Source organism: Cyprinus carpio, chromosome A4, assembly GCF_018340385.1.
Source record: "Cyprinus carpio isolate SPL01 chromosome A4, ASM1834038v1, whole genome shotgun sequence".
In the NCBI taxonomy this organism is placed as follows: Eukaryota; Metazoa; Chordata; class Actinopteri; order Cypriniformes; family Cyprinidae; genus Cyprinus; species Cyprinus carpio.
In genome coordinates this window covers 4,451,376-4,472,290 of record NC_056575.1, presented here as the reverse complement: position 1 = coordinate 4,472,290, position 20,915 = coordinate 4,451,376, and the positions used below count along the sequence as shown (strand labels likewise).

The following is a 20,915-nucleotide window of genomic DNA, read 5'->3' as shown; positions in this document are numbered from 1 at the left end:
GTTTTTACGCTCGGCGAAACCCTCCCTATTTATTTGTTGGGCTCTTGAAACAGAACAATGAATAATTCTTGTTTATATGTAAAATAACAGACGGACATCACGATTTCTCCCTTGACTTGTTCTCTTGTTCGCTGATACCACAAAGCCGGCGTGCTTACACTGTGACCAATTACAGCAGAGCTGCTGTTTTCTGTCCTTCTGGGCTTTTTTCCACTCTTTTTGGCAATTTTTTTTTTTTTGTCCTCCGTCAGTGGTAATGAGGGCCGGTTCAGAGCTCGAATGCCGACACACCAGCAGAGTTCAAGGCGGTGCGCCGTGCGGGCTGGTCCCTGTCACTCTCTATGAGTTAGATTGATTATAACAGATCGCCAGGGCACTAACTGGACCTCGGAGGACTCGAGAGGAAGCAGGGAGGCGGGACCAACTGGCACTCTGTTTGCGGGACCCCTTCACCTCTCGGCAGCTGCTAGATCCAGTCCAGCCCTAACAGTGTCCACAGGACTTTGAGTCGCCGACCAGGACCCTCTAATTTATGGCCTGAATAGCTTGTTACTGTCAGAGCTCTGCTGACCTAAATTCTGCTATTGACAAAAAGATGAAGTGCTATTTGTTTTCCGTGACCTCCGAGCACCACCTTCAGCTCTACATCACCGCACCACGAGGAATGGTTCTCTTATCTTTGCTTTAATCTGCCTCTCTCTCGCTCTCAGTGGTTCTCAACTGGTTTTGCTTCAGAATCCAAGGACATCAAGTATCCAACAATGTACAAAACCGAAATTCAACATTTTGTTTAAATGCATAAAACTGACAGGTGAATTTGCTCTAAAATAGTTAAGATATATGTTTTCCTCTCCTTTTTGAAAGTTGATAAGCCCGTTTATTGTTCTATCCTAACTCTACTCAAGTGTTTGGTTAATTGCATTTTTTATTTGCATTTAGCATTGCTGTTTTGCAGCTGTCCATGGCCCCATTGGAAAAGACCTCTGGCTGTCACAACCTGCCAGTTGAGAACCACTGCTTTATGTCTGTATCTTTTAGGCGAGCTTAAGGAAGCTGGTCTGGCCGTATGCAGGATTTATTACAAGCAAACAAGCTTGATGATAAGATGTATTACTGTCGTAGTCTGGGGAAAATCACTCATTTCTAAAACCGGTCTGTTTTCTTTTTTCCCTCTCTCCCTCTTTCTTTCTGCTAACAGCTTTCTAAAGAGCGTGAGCGTCTTCAGGCAATGATGGCACACTTGCACATGAGGCCCTCAGAGCCCAAACCATCACCAAAACCGGTGAGTGCATATTGGTACGCATACAGTAAACAGGACTCGGATGGTAAATGAGCTCACTAAACACGGCTGGAGGATGAGAAGAGAATGGGATTTGTAATGTCTGCTTTCTTGGGACCCTATCAGGACCAAGAGAGCATTAAATCATACACCCGATCTCAGCCAAAAACGCAGAGCCATTATGCTCTGATGGCTTTAACACCGCAAACAACCTGTTGGGCAGTAAAAGATGTTTAGCACCGCCACCGCAGGCCCACTTAAAGTAGGGGGAAGACGTTTCGTTTCAGAAAACAAACAGTTTGAAATGATGGATGGAAACTGCGAGAAGATGATCTGTGAAGAAATAACCCATAATCTGTAAACATTTCAGATATATAGCTGTATTTGGAGAAAAATGGAGCAATATATGAAAATGGCCCATCTGTCTTGATCCCTGTAGACAAAAAAAAAAAAAAAACATCAGATTTCACCCAAACACATTCTTAACCTTTAATCAAAAACAAATTACAGAAGACACAGAGTGTTTTGCTGGAAATTAAAGTGTTTCCAAAAGGGAGTAGGCTGTCATAAATATTATTTATAAGAATTATTTATTAGCTATTCAGCATTTTACGGGGGAAAACATTGTTAACGTGTTGCCACCGCTTAGCAAGTAGCTAATTTCACCAGCATAATTTTTTCTCATCACCTCCCACCATATAAAACAGATAATCACAAGACGGAATAATTATCCTGTAAATCCATCAGGAATCGACTGCTCACCTCTGTCGATTTATTATTCAGGGTTTTTTTTTTTTCATCCTCAGAACTCCAGCAGCTTGGTGAAATAGACTCTAATAAAAAACGTTCATCCTATAATCCACGAACGCATATGAATGAATAATATTAATGAAGTATTACATTACATAAACCACACATGAAAGGACTGCTAATTGCATTTGATGATGAACAATTAATGGCAAGTTCTTAAATAATCAGTGAGGGTCTGGGTTTTTTTTTTTTTTTTTTGGCTCATTCCTTTTTGTCTTAGTGCAAGAGTCAGGCTCACGCAAATGCTTTAACGTTATCCATTTCGGAGTTAACGAAGAGAACATGTGTATCCTCCCTACAAAACAGGGATGTTACAGATAATATAGTATTTTCACACCCTCGTACACACAGGGCCAACAGAGAACTGTCCCACGCATTTGATAAATATTAATAGTGCGAATTTATTAGCACGACAAAATGAGCACCGGCAAGCCCTCAACAGCTATCAGTAGCCCAACACAAGGTGCTGGTACACTGTTATACAACCCCATTTAAACTCTGAATGGCACTTCATTAAATGTTACCTTTTGGCCATGCCATGGATGGCTGAAAATCAAAGTTACCAAGGCTGCTAGTCCTGAATAATGAGGGGCTCTTTTTTCCCAACCCCTTGCCTTCCTCTCAGCCAACCTTGAATATATATTCAGATGAGCAGGGGTAGTAAAGGGCTGATCCCTGTGTCTCATTCACCCCTGCTCAGTTAATCTTTAATAAATTCCATTTTGCAAACACCAGATTGTATGCCTGCAAACATGTTACGCTTGTTGCCATAACCAGGTGAGGAAAGAGGAGGAAAATCTTGTCTTAACATTTTAAATATACATGCAGCACACTCTCTGTTTCCCCTCTCACTCACTACTGATAGGATTTATTATGAAGTGCTTTTTTGCAGTGTTTGACAGTGTATCAAAACCTTTTTAGATGAGTAGTGTGTAATTACAGGCTGATGTTGTGGTTTGGCCACAATGAGAATGATATTAAGAGAGACGTCCTCAAATCTGGTGCCGTGACCCGGCCCCTGTTGAATCATACAATGTATTATACACATCAAAATGCATTTTTGCAAGCAAGGACAAAGATGGGAATACAGATGGCAATAAATTTAGCACAAAAACTTTGTCTTTCATACAACAAAGCTAGTTTTTGTTTTAGTAATAATCATACCATCGCTAAGAGTAAGGTTGTTGGGGAGTGTTGTAAGATTGACAAAATAAATATTTTGTTTATTTGTTTTTTTGTTTGTTTTGTTTTTGGTTTTTTGTTTTTTTTCAATGTGTAGCATTAAACTATTTGTTGTACAAAATGTCAGATTTTTTTTTTTTTTTTTTTTTAATGTGCAACAATGAAGTGTTCATAAATAAGCACGTTTAGAAGTAATAGGGGTCAATTTATATTTTCATAGTGATTAAGACACAAGTATTTACTTAGCATGTGATGTAATGTCAACAACATAACCGTTTACCCTTTTGCTAAGACGTCCCTGTGGAAGACCACTCGTCTTTGTCATTAATTTCCTTTCAAGGTCTTAGTTCCAGTCGTTAGCCAGGATACAACATTCCCCTAGAGGAGTCATTGATTTCTTGCAAAGTGGTATAGCGCGTGCCACTCTCTGCGTTGGCATTATCTCATCATCATTAAGTGGAGCTGTAATTGTCTATAGAGCAGCCGCCTGAGAATAGCTGCTTGACATTACATTGTATTTATCAACACGTGCCACAAATGACTGTTGATGTTTAACCGGTGGTTGTTTTTAATTCCGACAGCACCGGAACTCTGCTTGCCAATTCGCAATTAAGGCAATTTGGTTGGAATATGTAATGATGTCATTACCATTCGAAGGAATTAACGGCGAGACTAAAGGTCAGGGTGGAATTTTCCACTCGGGTGAAGTTGGGACACAAAAAATGTAGAGGATAAGTGCATATCAAAAATAAAATTGTGACTCTGCGTTTGGGTGGTAAGACAGGAAGAGAGCGAGATGGATCACTAGCAAGGCACCAGGTTATGGCAGGAAGCCAGGTGATGTTCTTCTCACTGTGTGTGTTTTGCATCCAGTGAGCTCTTATACGATAGAGATGGGCCAGGATAACTCACAGACTGATCATTAGATAATCTTTAACAGCGTGCTCTAATTAGAATTCTTATAATAAAATTTCATCCTGTAATTAGTGCAGATTGGCTGCTTCCTACTTTGCTTATTAGGGGAAACACAGCTGTAGGAATGAGCCAGCACCCTCTCTCTCTCTTCTACAGCTGAATCTCGTCTCCAGTGTCACCATGTCAAAGAACCTCCCGTCTGTCTCGCCCCCCAACTTACCTCAGACGCCCACCACGCCCACCGCACCAGTCACGCCCCTTTCCCAGATGCCCCAGGTGCCCAGCGTTCTTAGTCCCGCCAACGTGCCCAGCATGGGCGCCATGCGCAGACGCCACACAGACAAATACTCCATGCCCTTGTCCTCAGGTTTGTGGATGTTTTTTTTTTGTTTGCTCTTAATGCAAATTAGGCTAAAATCAAATCATCAATATTCAATGCATTTTAATTACAGGCAAGTATAAAATAATGCAATATTCAAGAAGGTGGTGCATGTAAAAACATCTTGTTTGATGTTTATATTTACTGATCTTCTGCAAGTGTTGGAGAAGCGGGGAAGGCATTAATTATTCAAACATGTACAAAATATCAGTGCGGGCTCTAAACTCACGAACGTGTTAATGTTTAAGATTTCTCCAGAGAGAGATTAATTAAAAATGTATTTAGTTGGACATAAAATGCTGATTTGAAGTGTCCCCCCCCACCTCCCAACTCGCCTCTCGTTTTAATTTGATAAAATCCTGAATGAATTCCTGGCGGAGACACGTTTAGCAATTATCCCACTTGGGTTTATTTATTTATTTTTATTATTTATCTGCTGCTTCCTACTATTTCTTTATTTATTTTTCTCCGCAGAGATCGCCCCAAACTACGAGTTTTACAAGAACGCCGACGTCAGGCCGCCATTTACTTATGCAACCCTCATCAGGCAGGTGAGTGGGAAATAAATTAGCTTTAGCCTGATTAGATTGTAATTAATTGCTGCTTGAATTAAATCTGGATGAGAGCACCTTGATGCACTCCAGTTTGTAACACGCCGCTTAATGGCATCTCATCGCAGGCTATCATGGAGGCAGGTGACATGCAGCTAACGCTCAACGAAATCTACAGCTGGTTCACGCGCACCTTCGCCTACTTCAGACGCAATGCCGCCACCTGGAAGGTAACGTGCTACAGAAGCCTGCCAGGGACATAGGCCGATTAATGGCAATCGCCCCTCTTTGTAAACTGCCTTCTGAAAAGGACAAATTCTCTCTTTATCTCTTTCTCTCTCGCTTGTCTCTCTGTGACAAGTGAAAGAATAATTCAGCCTCTGATATCGTTTTCTAATTTGGTGCAATTAATAGCCGAGTCTTGATGGGGAGGTGTGCGCGCTGACGCGCTAATTACTAACCAGCCACTCAATCATCAGCACCTTTTGTTAGATGTGGCGTATTACTGCTTTCTCAGTGTCTCCTTTTCGTTTTTTCTCCCTTCCCACCCTGCATATTATTGGTTAATTAATTTGAAAGATGGCTGTTTGCCTTGTAGACGCACTCGTTACATCCCCTTTCTTGTTGTTGTTGATGTTGGCTGAGGCTTCGTACACACTATAACTCACGCAGTGAGACAAAAAACAAAGGAGAACAAGACAAATGGAGAGAGAGGTTAAGACCCGCTTGGCTCTAAAGCGCTAATGCCCCTGTCATCCAGGGGAAACACTTTATTTCCCAGTACAAAAGGCCTCATTTGTATCTCTGTCCCAACAAATACATTGTCAGACAGGGATAAAAAGAAAAGGAGGATACAATGAAAACCATTCTCTATTTTTAGACAGGAGAGCGCGGTGCGTGTCGATAAGATACACGGCCGTTTTTCCTTTTATATTTTAACTCGTGATGCAGGTCCTCTCTAAGTTTTCTCCTGCTCTCATCAGCATGCGAAGCATTTCCCAGCACTAGATTTAGCAAAGTGAATTAATTTGGATTTGGCTTGCTAATGATGCTGGTGTATGATTGCAGCTCCACAAGGGTGTGCAATAGCTCCCCGTACAGATGCATGCTGGGCCATGACACATTTACTGTTTGGAGACGCAGCGTTTTTAGGCATTTTTATGGCATCCCTTTTTCGAGCTCTCTTTGCTTCTGTCCTTATCAACTCAATATTTTAATCTGGTTCCAACTGGAACAAAGAGGCAAAGCAGGGGCTTTCGGCGTATTCGGGTCCCTCCTTCTACAATAGCGAAGCAGGAATTTACATTCGGAGCCTCCCTGCTCTTTTGTGAGGGCCCGGGCAGGGCCGGCTGGTGACGGGCTTGTCATTTGATTAACAGAGAGAATTTTTAAAAAGGAATGAAAGGTGATTTAATATCTGTGCTTGGTCTCATCAGCTCAGCTTGGGGATCGAGCTCTCAACCCCGCCAGCTTATTAGTTATAACTATATAGCATGCATAATAAAACTGCTCATTTGCTCATTAATATTAAAATTATCATATTCAGAGCCATGGGCATTAAGATCAATCAAATCCTGGGATTTTCAGGTCAGATGCGAGATCTGCTTATGAGGTTCTTTTTATTATTATTATTCCTCTCTCTCCCTTTTCTTAAAGCAAAAAAACACCCGCCCCTCAAATAAAACATGAAAAAAAGTAATAAGAGCAAAGGTTATTATTTTGCTTCTTTGCTACATTTTAATTAGATTTTTTTTATGGCAACGTACAAGACTCTCCATATTTCTTTCATTTTTATTCATGCTTCTTGATTATGAAGGAGTGTTTATGGGTCATTTTGATAAATTGAATTCATATATTTTTGGAATTTTAATTATTGCTAGATTTTTTTTTCCCTTTTAATTTATAAACCTCAAACATCTACATTTCCTACTTATTATGGACTTTAATCTTAAAATAACTGCCATAATTTAATTTTAATCTACCATAACACATTACAACAACAATAGTGTTCAGCAGATAAGATGTGATATTACTGGTTAATATTTTTCCCCACCTATGTGGCATTGATTAAACCAGCAGAAAGCTAAAAATTTTATTTTTATTTTTTGTAAATAAAATGCACTGATAAATCATGCACATTTATTAAAATAAATGTACTCATTATATATGATTTTTTTGTTTGTTTTGTTTTGTATATGTATGTTTAACAGAACGCAGTGCGACACAACCTCAGCCTGCACAAATGTTTTGTCCGGGTGGAGAACGTGAAGGGCGCAGTGTGGACCGTGGATGAAATGGAATATCAGAAACGCAGATCTCAGAAGATAACAGGGTACACACATAAACGCACTATAAATGTTTTTCAGATGCTGTTACAGTCAGATTAATAGTAATAAACTTCAACATTTGTGGTGTTGTGTTCAGGAGCCCAACGCTGGTCAAGAACCTGCCATCCAGTCTGGGTTATGGGGCGGCTCTCAATGCAAGCTTACAGGTAATGTGTGTGTGTGTGTGTGTGTGTGTGTGTGTGTGTGTGTGTGTGTGTGTGTGTGTGTGTGTGTGTGTGTGTATGTGAGGTTGGCACAGGCAGTGAGAGTCTAGAAGGACACCGTGTGGTAGAGGCAGGTACCTTCTCTGCCAGCCTGGGCTCAGAGTGATTGCAGCCTGTGCAAATGCGAGGGCATAATCATTAATATTTATCCAAACTGTCATAAATGATTTGGCTTCGCAGTGTCGGCCAGCGAGGTGCTCGTGGCAAAAACTTTAAAATTTAATTACTGTATATAACTTTAATGTGCAGGAGGCAAAAATGTCAAGTCTTTTTTTTTTTTTTTCTTTCACTGTTTTGAGGTAAAGTTTTGGATGGTTTCATTATCATGTGGATGCTCAGGCTTTCTTTATTCGCTGTTCATTTGAGGCCTGTCTTGTAAGGTGAAGAGATGTTTTTTTTTTTCGACTTCGAAACTTTCCGGTTGTTTTTTTTTCTGCCACTTTGTGGCAGTTCTCATCTGTTTTTATCATACTGATTCTTCAGCAATAATTTGGAAGTAACTCAATAAAAAAGAGGAGATAATCTCGAAGGAGCTGGAAGCCGTACGCTATGACATGCAGACTGCTGAAAAGGCTTGAAAATGCATGTGTATAACTATTCCCTCTCTCTCTTTCTCTCGTAGGCTGCGTTGGCGGAGACCTCTTTGCCGTTGCTGGGTAATCCAGGCTTGATGAATAGCGCGTCATGTATGATGGGGGCGAGTCCTCCATGTCTGATGAGCGGCAGCCCGACCGGCCTATTACAGGGCACCACTCATGAGGATCTCAACGGCACACTAGATCACCTGGACACTAACGGACACAGCAGTCCCGGATACTCCCCACACACCCAGCTGTGAGTTCACACACACTATACATGTGCATTTAGACACAAAACAGCACATTTAAAGTCTATAATGATTTGCTAAATATTCAGCAGGGCTTGATTTCATCCAGCAGGATTTGATTGGATCGTGAAATGTGGGCTGTAATTTTATTGTCTAATATTACTAATATCATTAATATTAATTCTAACATTGTATTTTGTTATGAGTGTTATATGTGATTAATTGTTTAAGATCCTAAAATAATTTATTATATATATTTTTTTTTTTTTTTTTTTTTTTTTTATAAAAAATAATTATACAGTTATTTTTAGCACTGATTCTGCAGTGGTATAAGTATTCAAAAGTTTCCTAAATAATGTTTAAATTAAATTAATTCATTCCTAAATTAACTTTAAAATTAAATTCATTCAGTTGACTAAACTTACTCATTGTTTATCCAGTTTCACACTTTATGGAAATAAAATGGGTTTCAAACTACTTATTTACCTTAAATTTTGAGGGATGATGTGCTTTTATTATAGTTTAGCAATAATAAATTAACATTATTATTATTATTTATTTAAAAATATTTACCTTAAATGTAAAGGGATGATGTTTGGAAATTATAGCAAAAATGTGTTTGTGCCAAAAAAAACAACAACTGAATACTGTACTTTAGCAATAATAAAATAATTATTCATGTGTTATTTATTTTAAAAAAAAATTATATATATATATATAATTTTAGTTTTTCAGGTTTTTAGCATTGAACCAGCAGTGGTATGAATATTCGCATGGTTCCTAAGTGACATTTAAATTACATATGCATAAAAAAATAAAATTAATAAATTAAAAAAAAAAAAACATCTAGACCTGAAGGTTAAGTGAACATTTGGTTCTTGGATTACAGCTCTTACCTATAAATAGGTAAGAAGTGAAGGCTGCCATAATTATAGATTCTCTTGTAATTACCCCACTGTCCGCATCGCAGAAGTTTAGATGTTATATTTTATGCAAGACCGTTCCTATTAATATTTAGCAGCTAACTATATCATTAATTACTTTAAAAATCTTTGCCTTTCCATCTTTTTTAATGGCTCACAGAGAGAAAGGAGGAGACAGAGAGAGAGTGCACAGGCTGATGAAAGATTAATGCGGTGCCGGTTGGAGGAATGGTGATATAGAACATGTGCTCGCCCTAATCAGTGATGTCACTCATGCTGGATGGCTGTGTTTACTGAGCCAAAGATAGTAACGTGCGTTAAGGGCAGCGGGAAGTGTGTCGCACTCTGTCAGACCTGCACACACACACACTTCATGCGTTTTCATGCACAGAGTTGCTAACACTAACCCAAAGACCCTATTAGCTAAAAACACACTGCACGCTCTGAAAATGTGTGTTAATAGGAGTGTGTTTGATTCAGAAGTGGGACAGTAGTGTGAAGTGGGCCAAATCAGAGATCCAGACAGAATCCCTGTGTACTCACTCCCTCAGGTTATTTAACTTTTAATAAAGCACAGTTAAGTCTGGTGTTTCTAGACCCCCCTCCCTCTCTTTCTGCCTGTCCGTCTGTCATATTTTCTCTCTGTCTGGCTGAAGCGTTAAGACATAAATGCTCAATAAAGGTGAAATCTCTGCTACATGACCTCTGCATGCCAAAAATGGAAGAAATATGTTTTGCGAGTGGCTTTTTCTGGGCTGCACTAAATAATGAAGAGGACAACATATTCACATTTTGTCTCCTGAGAAACAGAACAATTAGACTAACATTTCTCTGAACATATTGCATTAATGGCATCAGTCAGACTATATGTGTGTGTGTATGTGTGTATGTGTCTTGTTTGGAGGAGAAAATGTAATAGTTTGCAGGCAAAAATGTGATTGAAATTGAAAACTGAAATTTTTATTTTTTAAATGCACTTTTTATCAAGTGAATTCTCAATGGATAAAATTAAGTTCCCTAATTTTCCTTCATTTATTTAAGGAATGATGTGCAGTCTTATATATATATATATATATTTATATATATATATATATATATATATATATATATATATATATATATATATATATATATATATATATATATATATATATATATATATTTGCTGCAGCTGATCAATCAGAATCAAGCATTCCAGAGAACCGTGTAATAAAACTTTTTAAACACTATTAAACCCACACACTTGCACAAACATACTTGAAATTGGTAGTGTTTGCAGTCATAGTTGTCTCTGATCGTTTTGGGCAAGGGAAGCATCTCTACTCAAGCGCTGTGCCAGTGTCTAAACACACACACACTCACACAGAGACTGGCACAGGCTCCAGATTTGCTCATGCCAGCCTCTCATTAAACACAAAATGACTCATCCTGACATCTTAATACAGTGGAGAAGGGACGGCAAGGACTAATCATTTCTCTCTTCCTCTCTCTTTCCTCCTCCGACCTCACAAGCATGCCGCTGATTTATAATTAATGCAAATGAAAGCTGTAAGCCATGCTTCTTTACATTAGGAGTAAAGGCCTGTGTCGAGCTTAATGGCCAGTGGAACGTCAGACCGACCGGGATCATTTGTTTCGCCGTAATATCTTTAATTATATCTGTTTGTTATTGTATGATAAATGTGGCCAGCGGAACGTTAGGTGCGCGTTGACAGCCAACGATGTCTTTTATAGCCCCATCAAAAATTATGTCGACAAAATAGCTGTTTACTAACATTATAGCTTAAATTTTATGGCTGCAGCACCAGTAAAATGTACAGACTAATAAAAAAATATGGCGAATTATAATGATAAAAATCACAGGTCAACATACTAAGTATATATTACTTTTTTGATTCCAAAATAGATTGTAACATCACTGTTATGGCTGAAATTGCAGAGAAATGATGAGAATGAACGATTTACATATATTAAAAAGTTTTTAAAAAATTACAGTTACATAAACAGCATAAAATTCTGGCAAAGTAAAATTATGAAAAAAGAACTTTAGTAATGAGCAGAAAATTAATGATAAATGTGGCAGGCGGCAGTTACACTATTTTTTTTTTTTTGATGGCAAAATAGATATCTGTTAACATTTTAGCATCATTATTATGGCTAAAACTACAAGAAGTAACTTTAGTAATGAGCAGTGACAGTCAAAAACGTCTTTTATAGCACCGTTTTGTTACAATGACATAATAGATGATTGTGAACATTATGCCAGTGTTTCTATGGCTAATATGCCAGTTAAATGATGAGAACCAAAGGAAATGACAATAACGAATTCCATAAATTATAAAAATTATATGAAAGTATGTCAAATTAGTACAAAGAAAAAACTAGTAATGGCTGATGGACATGCCAACGAGAGCATATCGTTACTTAAGATTACACTGTCTGACGGCCAGATGCCATTGTGCTTGAATTAATTGCTTTAATAAAGGAAGGAGGACTTTTTAATTCGCATTCGCAGGTATTTCTTGAGGGGGTGAAATACATCATTGTGGTGGTCTGGTGTAGTCGCCGCCTTTCTCTCCAGCGCACGTAGCCAAGAATAGGAGACAGAAACATCCTGGCGCTTCCACATCTGAATATTAATCTATTTTGCTATAAATATTAAAGTAATCTGTACCTTTTAAAATTCTTTTCATATTCAAAGTTCCCCATGCCATTGATGAGCGCGACCCAGGAGAGAGCAGCCAGACACGGCCTAATACAGAGACTAGTTGATAAGGATTCCTCTCTTTCTCTCTCTCCAGTCCAGCGGGATTTCCTGATGCATCCGACGTGTCAGAAATAATTAGGTTTTGTCAGATTTATCACGGTAGCACAAACCTCTCTCCCTGCCAAGGGCTCGAGATCATGTTAAGCCTTGTTTGTGTATGACAGAGTTATTATTCTTGTTAGTAACCCTACTTCCGCCCTCTCTTCGGCATCTCGCCGCTCCTCGCCAAACCGCTCCGTGTTTTTTCACCATTTTTTTTTACCCTACATTTATTGACAGTCGGTAAAGATATTGGAGTTAAAAACATGGATCATGGTGTCCGAGGCAGCTGGCAGTCTGAAGTTGATTAATGGTGGAGTCTAGCTGCAGGTTGTCTCCTCACTTGAGAAGTGCCACCACGGCCCCTGCATATTAACGAAGGCCTGCACTTTCTATTAACAAGATAAAAAAAAAAAGCTCCACTCCACCCCCCATTGCTCCAGGGGCGAGAGGATGAGAAATTCTCCATTATTTATAATGGGACTGCAGCTACTGCTTTTTTCCCCTTTTAAATAGCAGGTGCCATCAGTAAACTTCTCAGCGGCGAGCATATTTTACTGTCAACGGTTACACGTTTCCACACGTGATTCATTAATCGGGGTTTAATTTCTGTTAATGCTTTTTTGAGACTTTAAAAAAACATCTTGAGTTAAAGGTGTCTCCGGTGGAGTGTTGAATGCGTCTAGCTAATGTTTTTTGCATGTTTGATGAGTTACAGTTTTTACACTTTTCTTATTCGATTACAGATTTGTAATTAGATCTTCGATTTGCTTTTCTATAGACTACGGAGCTTATAGGTACTTGTTTTGACAGCTTCCTGGGATGCTTGATTCTGATTGGTCAGTCGCTGCATTATGCAGTCAAATATTTTTGTTGTAATGATGGCTCAACTAAATACTGGCAACCAGGTTTCTGTATTGCTGTGCTACTTTTATGTCTCTTTCTTCTCATTTAATTATATAATTTGAACTTAAATCATATTTAATGTCCATTTATTTATTTACTAAGATCTATATTTAGATTGTCATACTTGCAAAATATATCTCTTTAGAAAGTAATTTCAAATTGTATTATTTCATAATATTAGTTTTTGCTGTATTCTAGATTAAATAAATGCAGCATTAATGTAATCTTTACCATATTTGACCAGACCTCCTCCTAAATTATGGATAATTTTTTCACTTACGCAGGCCTCCAATTCACGTCAAGGAGGAGCCACTAAACATGGACGACGAGGACTGTCCAATGTCATTGGTGACCACAGCCAATCACAGTCCTGAGTTGGATGAGGACCGGGAGCTTGAGGAGGGCAACCTATCGGAGGACCTGGAATGACTATTTTGCCCCACCCCTCCACCAGGGCTCTGCCCCTTTCAGGCCCCGCCCCTCAACTAATCCACAACCACCGCAAACGCAGAAAGACTGGACGCAGCAGGCGGGAGTATTTATTTAAGCATGCATCTGGAGACTGGCCCCAAGAAAATCTATAGCGCAGATCTTTAGGGACCACAGATGGACAGACATGAGACGTCTGCTGTTTAAAAACAAACATAAAAGGAAGAACAAAAGGACGAGATTTTGTTTGAATCAGCTCGGCCACCTCACACAATGAACACAAGGCTCACGGACCGAAAAAAGACAGAAGTGAAACGGAAGCGAGTCTGTTTTGTAGAAAGCCAACAGCCACATTATACTGCCAAAAAAAGAAGTTTTAAGTTTGTGAATATCCAAGCCACAGTAGTCGTCGGTGTTAGATTGCAATTGCTGGTTCAATTCAAGTTGTTGCTCTGTTATTTTTTGCACATGAGTAGTATCAAAAATTAGTGTCACTGCCTGTATGTCGACAAAAAATTTAAAAAGGAAAAAAAGCTGTTTTTTGTTGTTGTTGTTAATTTTTTTTCCCCCCGTCATTGTCGTTTTGTTCTTCCCGCGACTTAGCTTGTATTTTTTTCGAGTCACCACCAACTGTAAATGGCATTTCTTAAAATCACATCAATAACACAACCAAGGTATCAAGACTGTTGCAGCCATCCAAAAAAAGTACACAAAGTAGGTCTCGAGTCTCACTAGCTCCGTTTCTGCTGAAAACGTGAAATGTGATTCAGTCGCAACTGCTGCGAGCACCACGCTGAGAGGAAAAACACGAAAGAAAAGATGCGTTTCTGCATATTCTTCTAGTCTCTTTACCTCCTTGTTCTAAAGCTTTGTCTACCTGCAAAGAGTCACAGGCAACAGCTAGAAACCAAAGCCAACACTATCAACAGCCAATAGCTTAGACAGAAGCCGCCAGACTTGGTCAGTCTTCTGTGACTTTAACTAGTACAAAGAGAAGATTTTTTTTCCACTAACTACCTTCGAATAACCTCTGGGATTGTCTCCTTTAGCCCTGTACAAAGATAAAATGATTTTGATGTAATTTGATCGACAGAAGGAGCGCTCGCTCGGGCCTTGTGATGTCGGTCGACCCTGAATAAAACAGGAAGACCTCGATTCAGCGACCGTCATGTGGTCCGGCTTGAGCAAGAGAGCAGCTATAAATGGATCATGACCAAAATAATCATTTGTGGAAGTGCAGAAAATGTTTCTTTTGTATTCCTTTTTTTATTATGATTTGCATAAGCCATCTTGTCATTGTTTTTACTAGTGAAATGTACTGTTCATTGTGACTGTCCAACGTGTCCTGTCTTATATCCGTCAGTTTCTTCAGAGCCGAAACCGAAAATATAGTAACCAAACTTTACGATATCTAGTGAAGCCAAAAAAGTCATGATTTCAAGTCGATATGAAATGTGGCTTTGGTTATATTGTAAAAGCAAACAACAGAGCCATGACAGGAAGAGGACGAATCCTTTTCCAGCTGACGTCCATTGATTCAGACTCATTGTATAATTCATGGCTATATAGACACAGCTCGTGTTGGATCATGGGAAGGTTTGTGGTCAGACCATGTATGGTTTACAAGTAGCAACCAGTTATTTGAGGTGAAACACTTTTATTTGAACGTTGCTGATGTCATCGAGGAAAAGCGGTTGTTGCTTTAAAGTTTGTTTCTGTTTTCAATCAAACCAAAGTTATACAGATTTCTGCCTCGTCTTATACAGCGGATGGAGATGAAAATAACGCAAAGCCTGTTTCCTTTTCTTCTCTCGCTTTCTTTGATAGTTCTCTAATGCACAAACCCCATTTGAAACGGATAACTGCTTTGTGTTGTAACCAATAACGTTAAAGTTTGTCTCTGTGTGTGAGAAACATACTGTGCAGTTGTACCCGTTTCGTGCCAAACCGAAGGGTTGGCTGCTAGTTTTAGCACACAAACACACTCACACACACACACACTAATAAGACAGCGTAGCTGAATCCAGGAACAAATCCTTTGCTGGAGTCAGCAAATTGACTTGAAGATGACATTCATAATAATTTTATGGCACCAAATATAAGGACACAGCGTCTTTGAATAAGAAGATACAAAAAGGGTTCTCCCACTTATCCAAAAAAGGCTTCTACCTCTTCACAACGCGAAAAAATGGCAGATTGCACGAATTGTTAGAACGCCACCGACACATTATTCCGCCCGATTCACACAGGACGTCGCCAAAAGCGCTAGTTTACATTCCCAAAGGCAGATGTGGAAGCTTTGCATTGAACTAGTTTGTCCTCAGACATTTGTAGAATGAATATGTAAAAATACCTGTAAGGGGATATTGTGTTATTAAAAAAATGCATGTCTAAATTCATTTGGTGGACTGGAAATAAGAATTAATAAACACTTATAATAAAACGTCAAGATGATGTTGTTGATGGACTAAGTGCATAAAGTGTGCATACCTCAGCTATACTGTTTCCGGGAGGAGATGATGATGATCGACAAAAGAAACTCTCAGCCACAGAATGCATATTACCTGTAGAGTTTGCATGGGTTTTGTAAAAACATTTTAAAAAATGTTTAAAATAGTTGCTTGCACATAATACCAGAAGAACCTCCAGATCGGCAATCTCCTCCAATAGATTTTAGGATTGTCTGGGTTTTTTTCTGGGATGATTTTGTCTGTATTTTGATAACTGTGCATATTATGTAAAAAGATACAAAAAAAAACAAAAAAAAAAATGTTGGTGGACCCATGAATTTACCAGACATTTTTTTTCTAAGCTAAAAAGATCAGTGTTTTTTTTTTTCTGAATTTCCTGAATTTTTACTGTTCTCTCATTGCTTGCTAAGAATAGCAAACCTGCTTTTCCTGCATCTGCGTTGCATAGCTGTAAGGCTTTTCCTAATGTGTGTATTTATTGCTTGTACCTCTGTGCATACGTTCTGAAGCATTACGTCTGGCAGTTCAGTCATGTATCCTTTCTTATGACTATCATTCTCCGGGAATATGATCCCTTATGTATACAGTAAATTGGGACTGTAGCAAAAAAAGAAAAAACATGTTTATGTAATTGGTCAATACCTTTTGGTTGTTTTTGTCTTTTTGTTTGGTTTCGTTTTCTTCAAATCAAAATTTTTGATACTTTTCATTACCGTGTACTGTGTCCATATGTTACGGATTTCTGCGATAGAGGTCACGATTGAGAACTGTATCGACCGTTATTATTTTCTGTATTCATGGCTTTTCACTGCTGAATAAAATAAAGGACCAAAACTAGGATTTGAAAAGCAACTGTCTACCTCCAACGTCAGGGAGTTCTTACTTTTTTTGTACACATATATCTTTTATTCTACAAAGACGCAGTCTGTGGAAATGGGGCTGCATTATGCTTTTATGCAACGTGGAGGAATTCGTCACAGGAACACAAAAACAGCTCGGAAAAGAGATGTGGGGGGAAAAAACAATAAAACTTTAATAGCCAACTTACACGGCTTTGTTCCGGCACCTCGGGTGTTGTTTAGACGAAGGTGCGCGTGATGAACGCGGCCCATGTTCTCCGTCCTCGCCTTTGATCTGAGGAGAGCGTGGCCTGGCACAACTTACTTGAAAAGGTTATTTGGGATGCAGCCGGGCCTTCTGTGCTGGAAACGGCTCATCTTCATGCGTATTTGCTATGTTTTTGGCCCCCAGTTGAGGAGCAGCATGTGTTTACTTGAACGCTGAAAGCAAGGCATGAGGGAGCGGTTTATTTCCCAGAAATAATGCATAGCGTCTGGGCGTCTGTATATGGCAGAGTCACTGAAATCCTTTGTTAGTAACTGTCTACATATTGTGATCAAAAAGGATTTAAAATAATAATTTCAGACCTGTAAAACATACAGATCGATGTTTAAACCTACAGATGTCGTACTTTCTTATCTCTACATTTTACGGAATAGTTCACCCAAAAGACAAAATTTGCTGAACATTTACTCACCCTCAGGCCATCCAAGATGTATATGAGTTGTTTGTTCATAGTATCAGATTTGTAGATATTCAGCATTAAATCACTTGCTCACCAGTGGATCCTCGGCAGTGAATGGGTGCCATCAGAATGAGAGTCCAAACAGCTGATAAAAAAAAAAACATCTTGTGAAGTGAAAAGCTGTACGTTTACAAGAAACAAATCCATCAAGGCGTTTTAATTTAAACCTTTGCTTTTGGCCAAAATACGAATCCTATATTCATAATATTGCTTTCTTCAATGAAAAAGTCTATCCCCTGTTGTTGTTCTCACATCAAAATCCACCAAAATATGTTTAGAACCGGTTTGGCCGGTTTGGACTGCTTGATCTGTGCATGTTTCTCTCCTGATTCAGACAAGATGATTTTTTCAATGGTCAAAGCGATTATATAAATAAAGGACACTTTTAGTTGGAAGCAACATTTGAAGATAAAAATGTCTTGATGGATTTGCTTAATACCAACACAGCTTTTGCTTCACACGATGTTAATTCATGGACTGGAGTGGTGTGGATTATTGTGATGTTTTTATCAGCTGTTTGGCATCTCATTCTGACGGCACCCATTCACTGCAGAGGATCCATTGGTAAGCAAGTGATGTAATGCTGAATCTGTTCTGATGAAGAAACAATCTCATCTACATCTTGGATGGCCTAAGCATGAGTAAATTTTCAGCAAATTTTGATTTATTCCTTTAACATTTAAAAAAAAAATGCACTGTACCTTTATGTGGGTGTTAAATGATCTTATTTCTTATCCTGGTTTTTACTCTGATCAAACAAATGAATCCTTTTCCCAAGGAAACGGCACGTTTTACTCAGGGTCAGCGCAGACAGATGTGATTTAACCTCATTTCTGCCTTTGAAATTTAAATGCGTTGAACACAAGTTTGCAAGAAAATTGTAAAAGGCATGTAAAATAGTAAAAGCAAACTTGTCAAAGTCACGAGCAGGTGCTCGGGCAGGCTGTGATTGAACCCAGGTCCCTGGTGTGACCCGGCACTCATTTTCGTGCATAACAGTTTCATCGTGACTGATGGGCCGCTCCGTCAGTGGTCTTTTACTCAGGAGGGATTCGACTTCACCACAAAGACCGAGCTTACAGGCCCCTGAGAATCCGTCTTTTAGTGAGTCCTCCACTGGTCACTGAGAAGAATTTGGATTTTTTTTAGGTTTCACCCAATCAAAACGCCTCCCCTGCGCCCGGTTTGCTGCAGTTACTCCGGCAGTTTCCGTGGTGCTCTACCTCTCAGGACACTATTCCTCCGTGCTTTTTATGCACTTGGAAGTGTTTGTGAATTCAAGTGAGGGATGGCATACGACGTGCAACAAGAGCCGCTGTGTACCACACAACATCAGAGCGAGCGCAGACATTAAAGTGTGAGCCACATTACAGACCCCTCTTTCAAAGGCCATGAAATAATAATGGCTTGTGGTTAGAGGTATCCGTGAGTCACATTCACTGCTTTTCATAAAGTGGAGTTATTTACAGAGCAATGAATAAAAGAATGGGATAGCTGTGCAAGCCTTTTCCACATGAACTGAGAAAGCTGAAATAGGTCAGCATACATTTTGTTCTTCAGGTAGAGGTCTCACATTCACTAATGTCCTAGTCTAGTAATGAAAATAGCATGTACTCCTTATTGATTTAAAGGACTGTTCAGGGTTTAACATAAGTCAAACTATATTAATTAGCAAAGAAAATAATCTAAATTTGTCCTTTACTTTATTAAAAAAAAAAAGTTTAAATAAAAACGTTTTTTTATTTGCTTATATGGTTCCATGAAGTAGATAAATGTGATAACTTTAAACAGACATGTTAAGATATGTGATTTTATCATATTAGTGTCATGTTAATATTTTAACGTGATTTCTGTGGCTATAATTTCAGAACACTGTATTTTAACTTTCACCCCAGTGCAAAGACACACTGCCTTCCATTTTAAATGCACTACTCTACACCTGATTTTTGTTTGTTTCGATAAACTGTGAGGCCTGTTGAAATGATTGTGTATGATAGCATCTTTAATATGACAGTATGCACATACAATGGCCTAATTTAGTTGTCTCTTGTGCTAATGTGCTATTATGAAAAAATATCAAAATTGGGTTTAGAGATTCAGAGGCCAAAAGTGTCCCTCTCCGCTCAGCCCTGACATTGTGTTCCTGCACTCCAGTAGGGACTCGCCTGCGGCTGCAGAATCGCCTGCTAAATAGTCCGAGGCGATGGCAACGCTAATTGAGATCATCATTATTATAATTGCAGCTCCTAAAAAAGTGTGTCTTAAATAATTTGCATTGCTCTGGAGTTGATATTGGAACACACTGCAGAAAATAATTGCATGGCTGCAAGGCACGTTTGGGTTGGACGGCTCCCTCTCAGTCTATCTGTCTCTCCTCCTCAGGGTTGCTGGTGTTCACTCCGTCTCCTGCTCTCAGCTGCTTTTCTGCATCCCCACAAAACCCAGACACATTATATCACAGATCACTGAGCCACTTAAAGATGCAGACCACCGGATTAAAATGCAAGAATTATTGTGCATGTTTATAGCAGGCTAAAAAAAAAAGAGGATGAAGTTGTTTGCATGATGGGCGTTTATGACATGATGAAATAAAATTAAATGTAGGGGTTAACAACAAGCATTGATGAAATTAAGGGAGGGGGAGGGAGACTGAAATCAGATTAACTGTCTAATCAAATAAATGAACATCTATTAAACACTTTCCCAACATATCTATATCAAAATATGAGATTTGATATTTAAAAGAGTCCTGAGTAATATTGCTCACGGACCAGTGCTATCAATTTCAAGCCGACCTCGGGAAACAGATCACGACCTAATTGCCAATTCATCAGAATTTATTAAAGAATGATTTCAATTACGTATCACCAGCATAGAGTACCGACGCACTGAATTAAAATGAAATTAGGACATTAGATTGTATCACTCTCTTAAGTCCCTGAATATTTTTTTTCCCTTTCATCCAGAACTTTTAAAGATGAACTTTCTGTTCGGCTTCGGCCTGGAGTGGAGGGGGAAATGGGAGAAAAAACAGTCTGGCATTAGTGAGGAATAGTGGGTTAAATCACTTACTGAAGATTTTTAATGACGTTTCAGTGTTCCGCACGTAATTACTCTTCATCTAAGATATCCCATAATGATGTTGGACAGTCTTGGTTCAGGCTCGCTGGCTCGCTTCATTAGCGTGTCATTCCTATTTCACATCAGAAGATTTAATTGTAATGCTGAATATGCACAGCTCGCCGCGCTGGCCTAATCAAAGTGGATCCACTTGTATTATTAATATCGGAATATCGGACGGC

The 20,915-nt window shown here is 39.0% G+C and overlaps 1 protein-coding gene across 7 annotated transcripts in view; it reads left to right on the top strand.

Annotated features, from left to right (window-relative positions):
* The window catches only part of LOC109064036 (forkhead box protein P2-like), a 98,692-nt gene extending 81,826 nt beyond the window's left edge, over positions 1-16,866 (top strand). For all 7 annotated transcript variants that reach the window (XM_042747366.1, XM_042747344.1, XM_042747353.1 and 4 more), the window contains 8 exons: positions 1,199-1,282; positions 4,343-4,553; positions 5,040-5,116; positions 5,245-5,346; positions 7,327-7,448; positions 7,541-7,610; positions 8,290-8,501; positions 13,413-16,866. In XM_042747366.1, the coding sequence (XP_042603300.1) occupies positions 1,199-1,282; positions 4,343-4,553; positions 5,040-5,116; positions 5,245-5,346; positions 7,327-7,448; positions 7,541-7,610; positions 8,290-8,501; positions 13,413-13,557 (1,023 nt within the window). In that variant the 3' untranslated portion in view covers positions 13,558-16,866. The remainder of the gene's footprint in view (positions 1-1,198; positions 1,283-4,342; positions 4,554-5,039; positions 5,117-5,244; positions 5,347-7,326; positions 7,449-7,540; positions 7,611-8,289; positions 8,502-13,412) is intronic.
* The last annotated feature ends 4,049 nt before the right edge of the window (positions 16,867-20,915 follow it).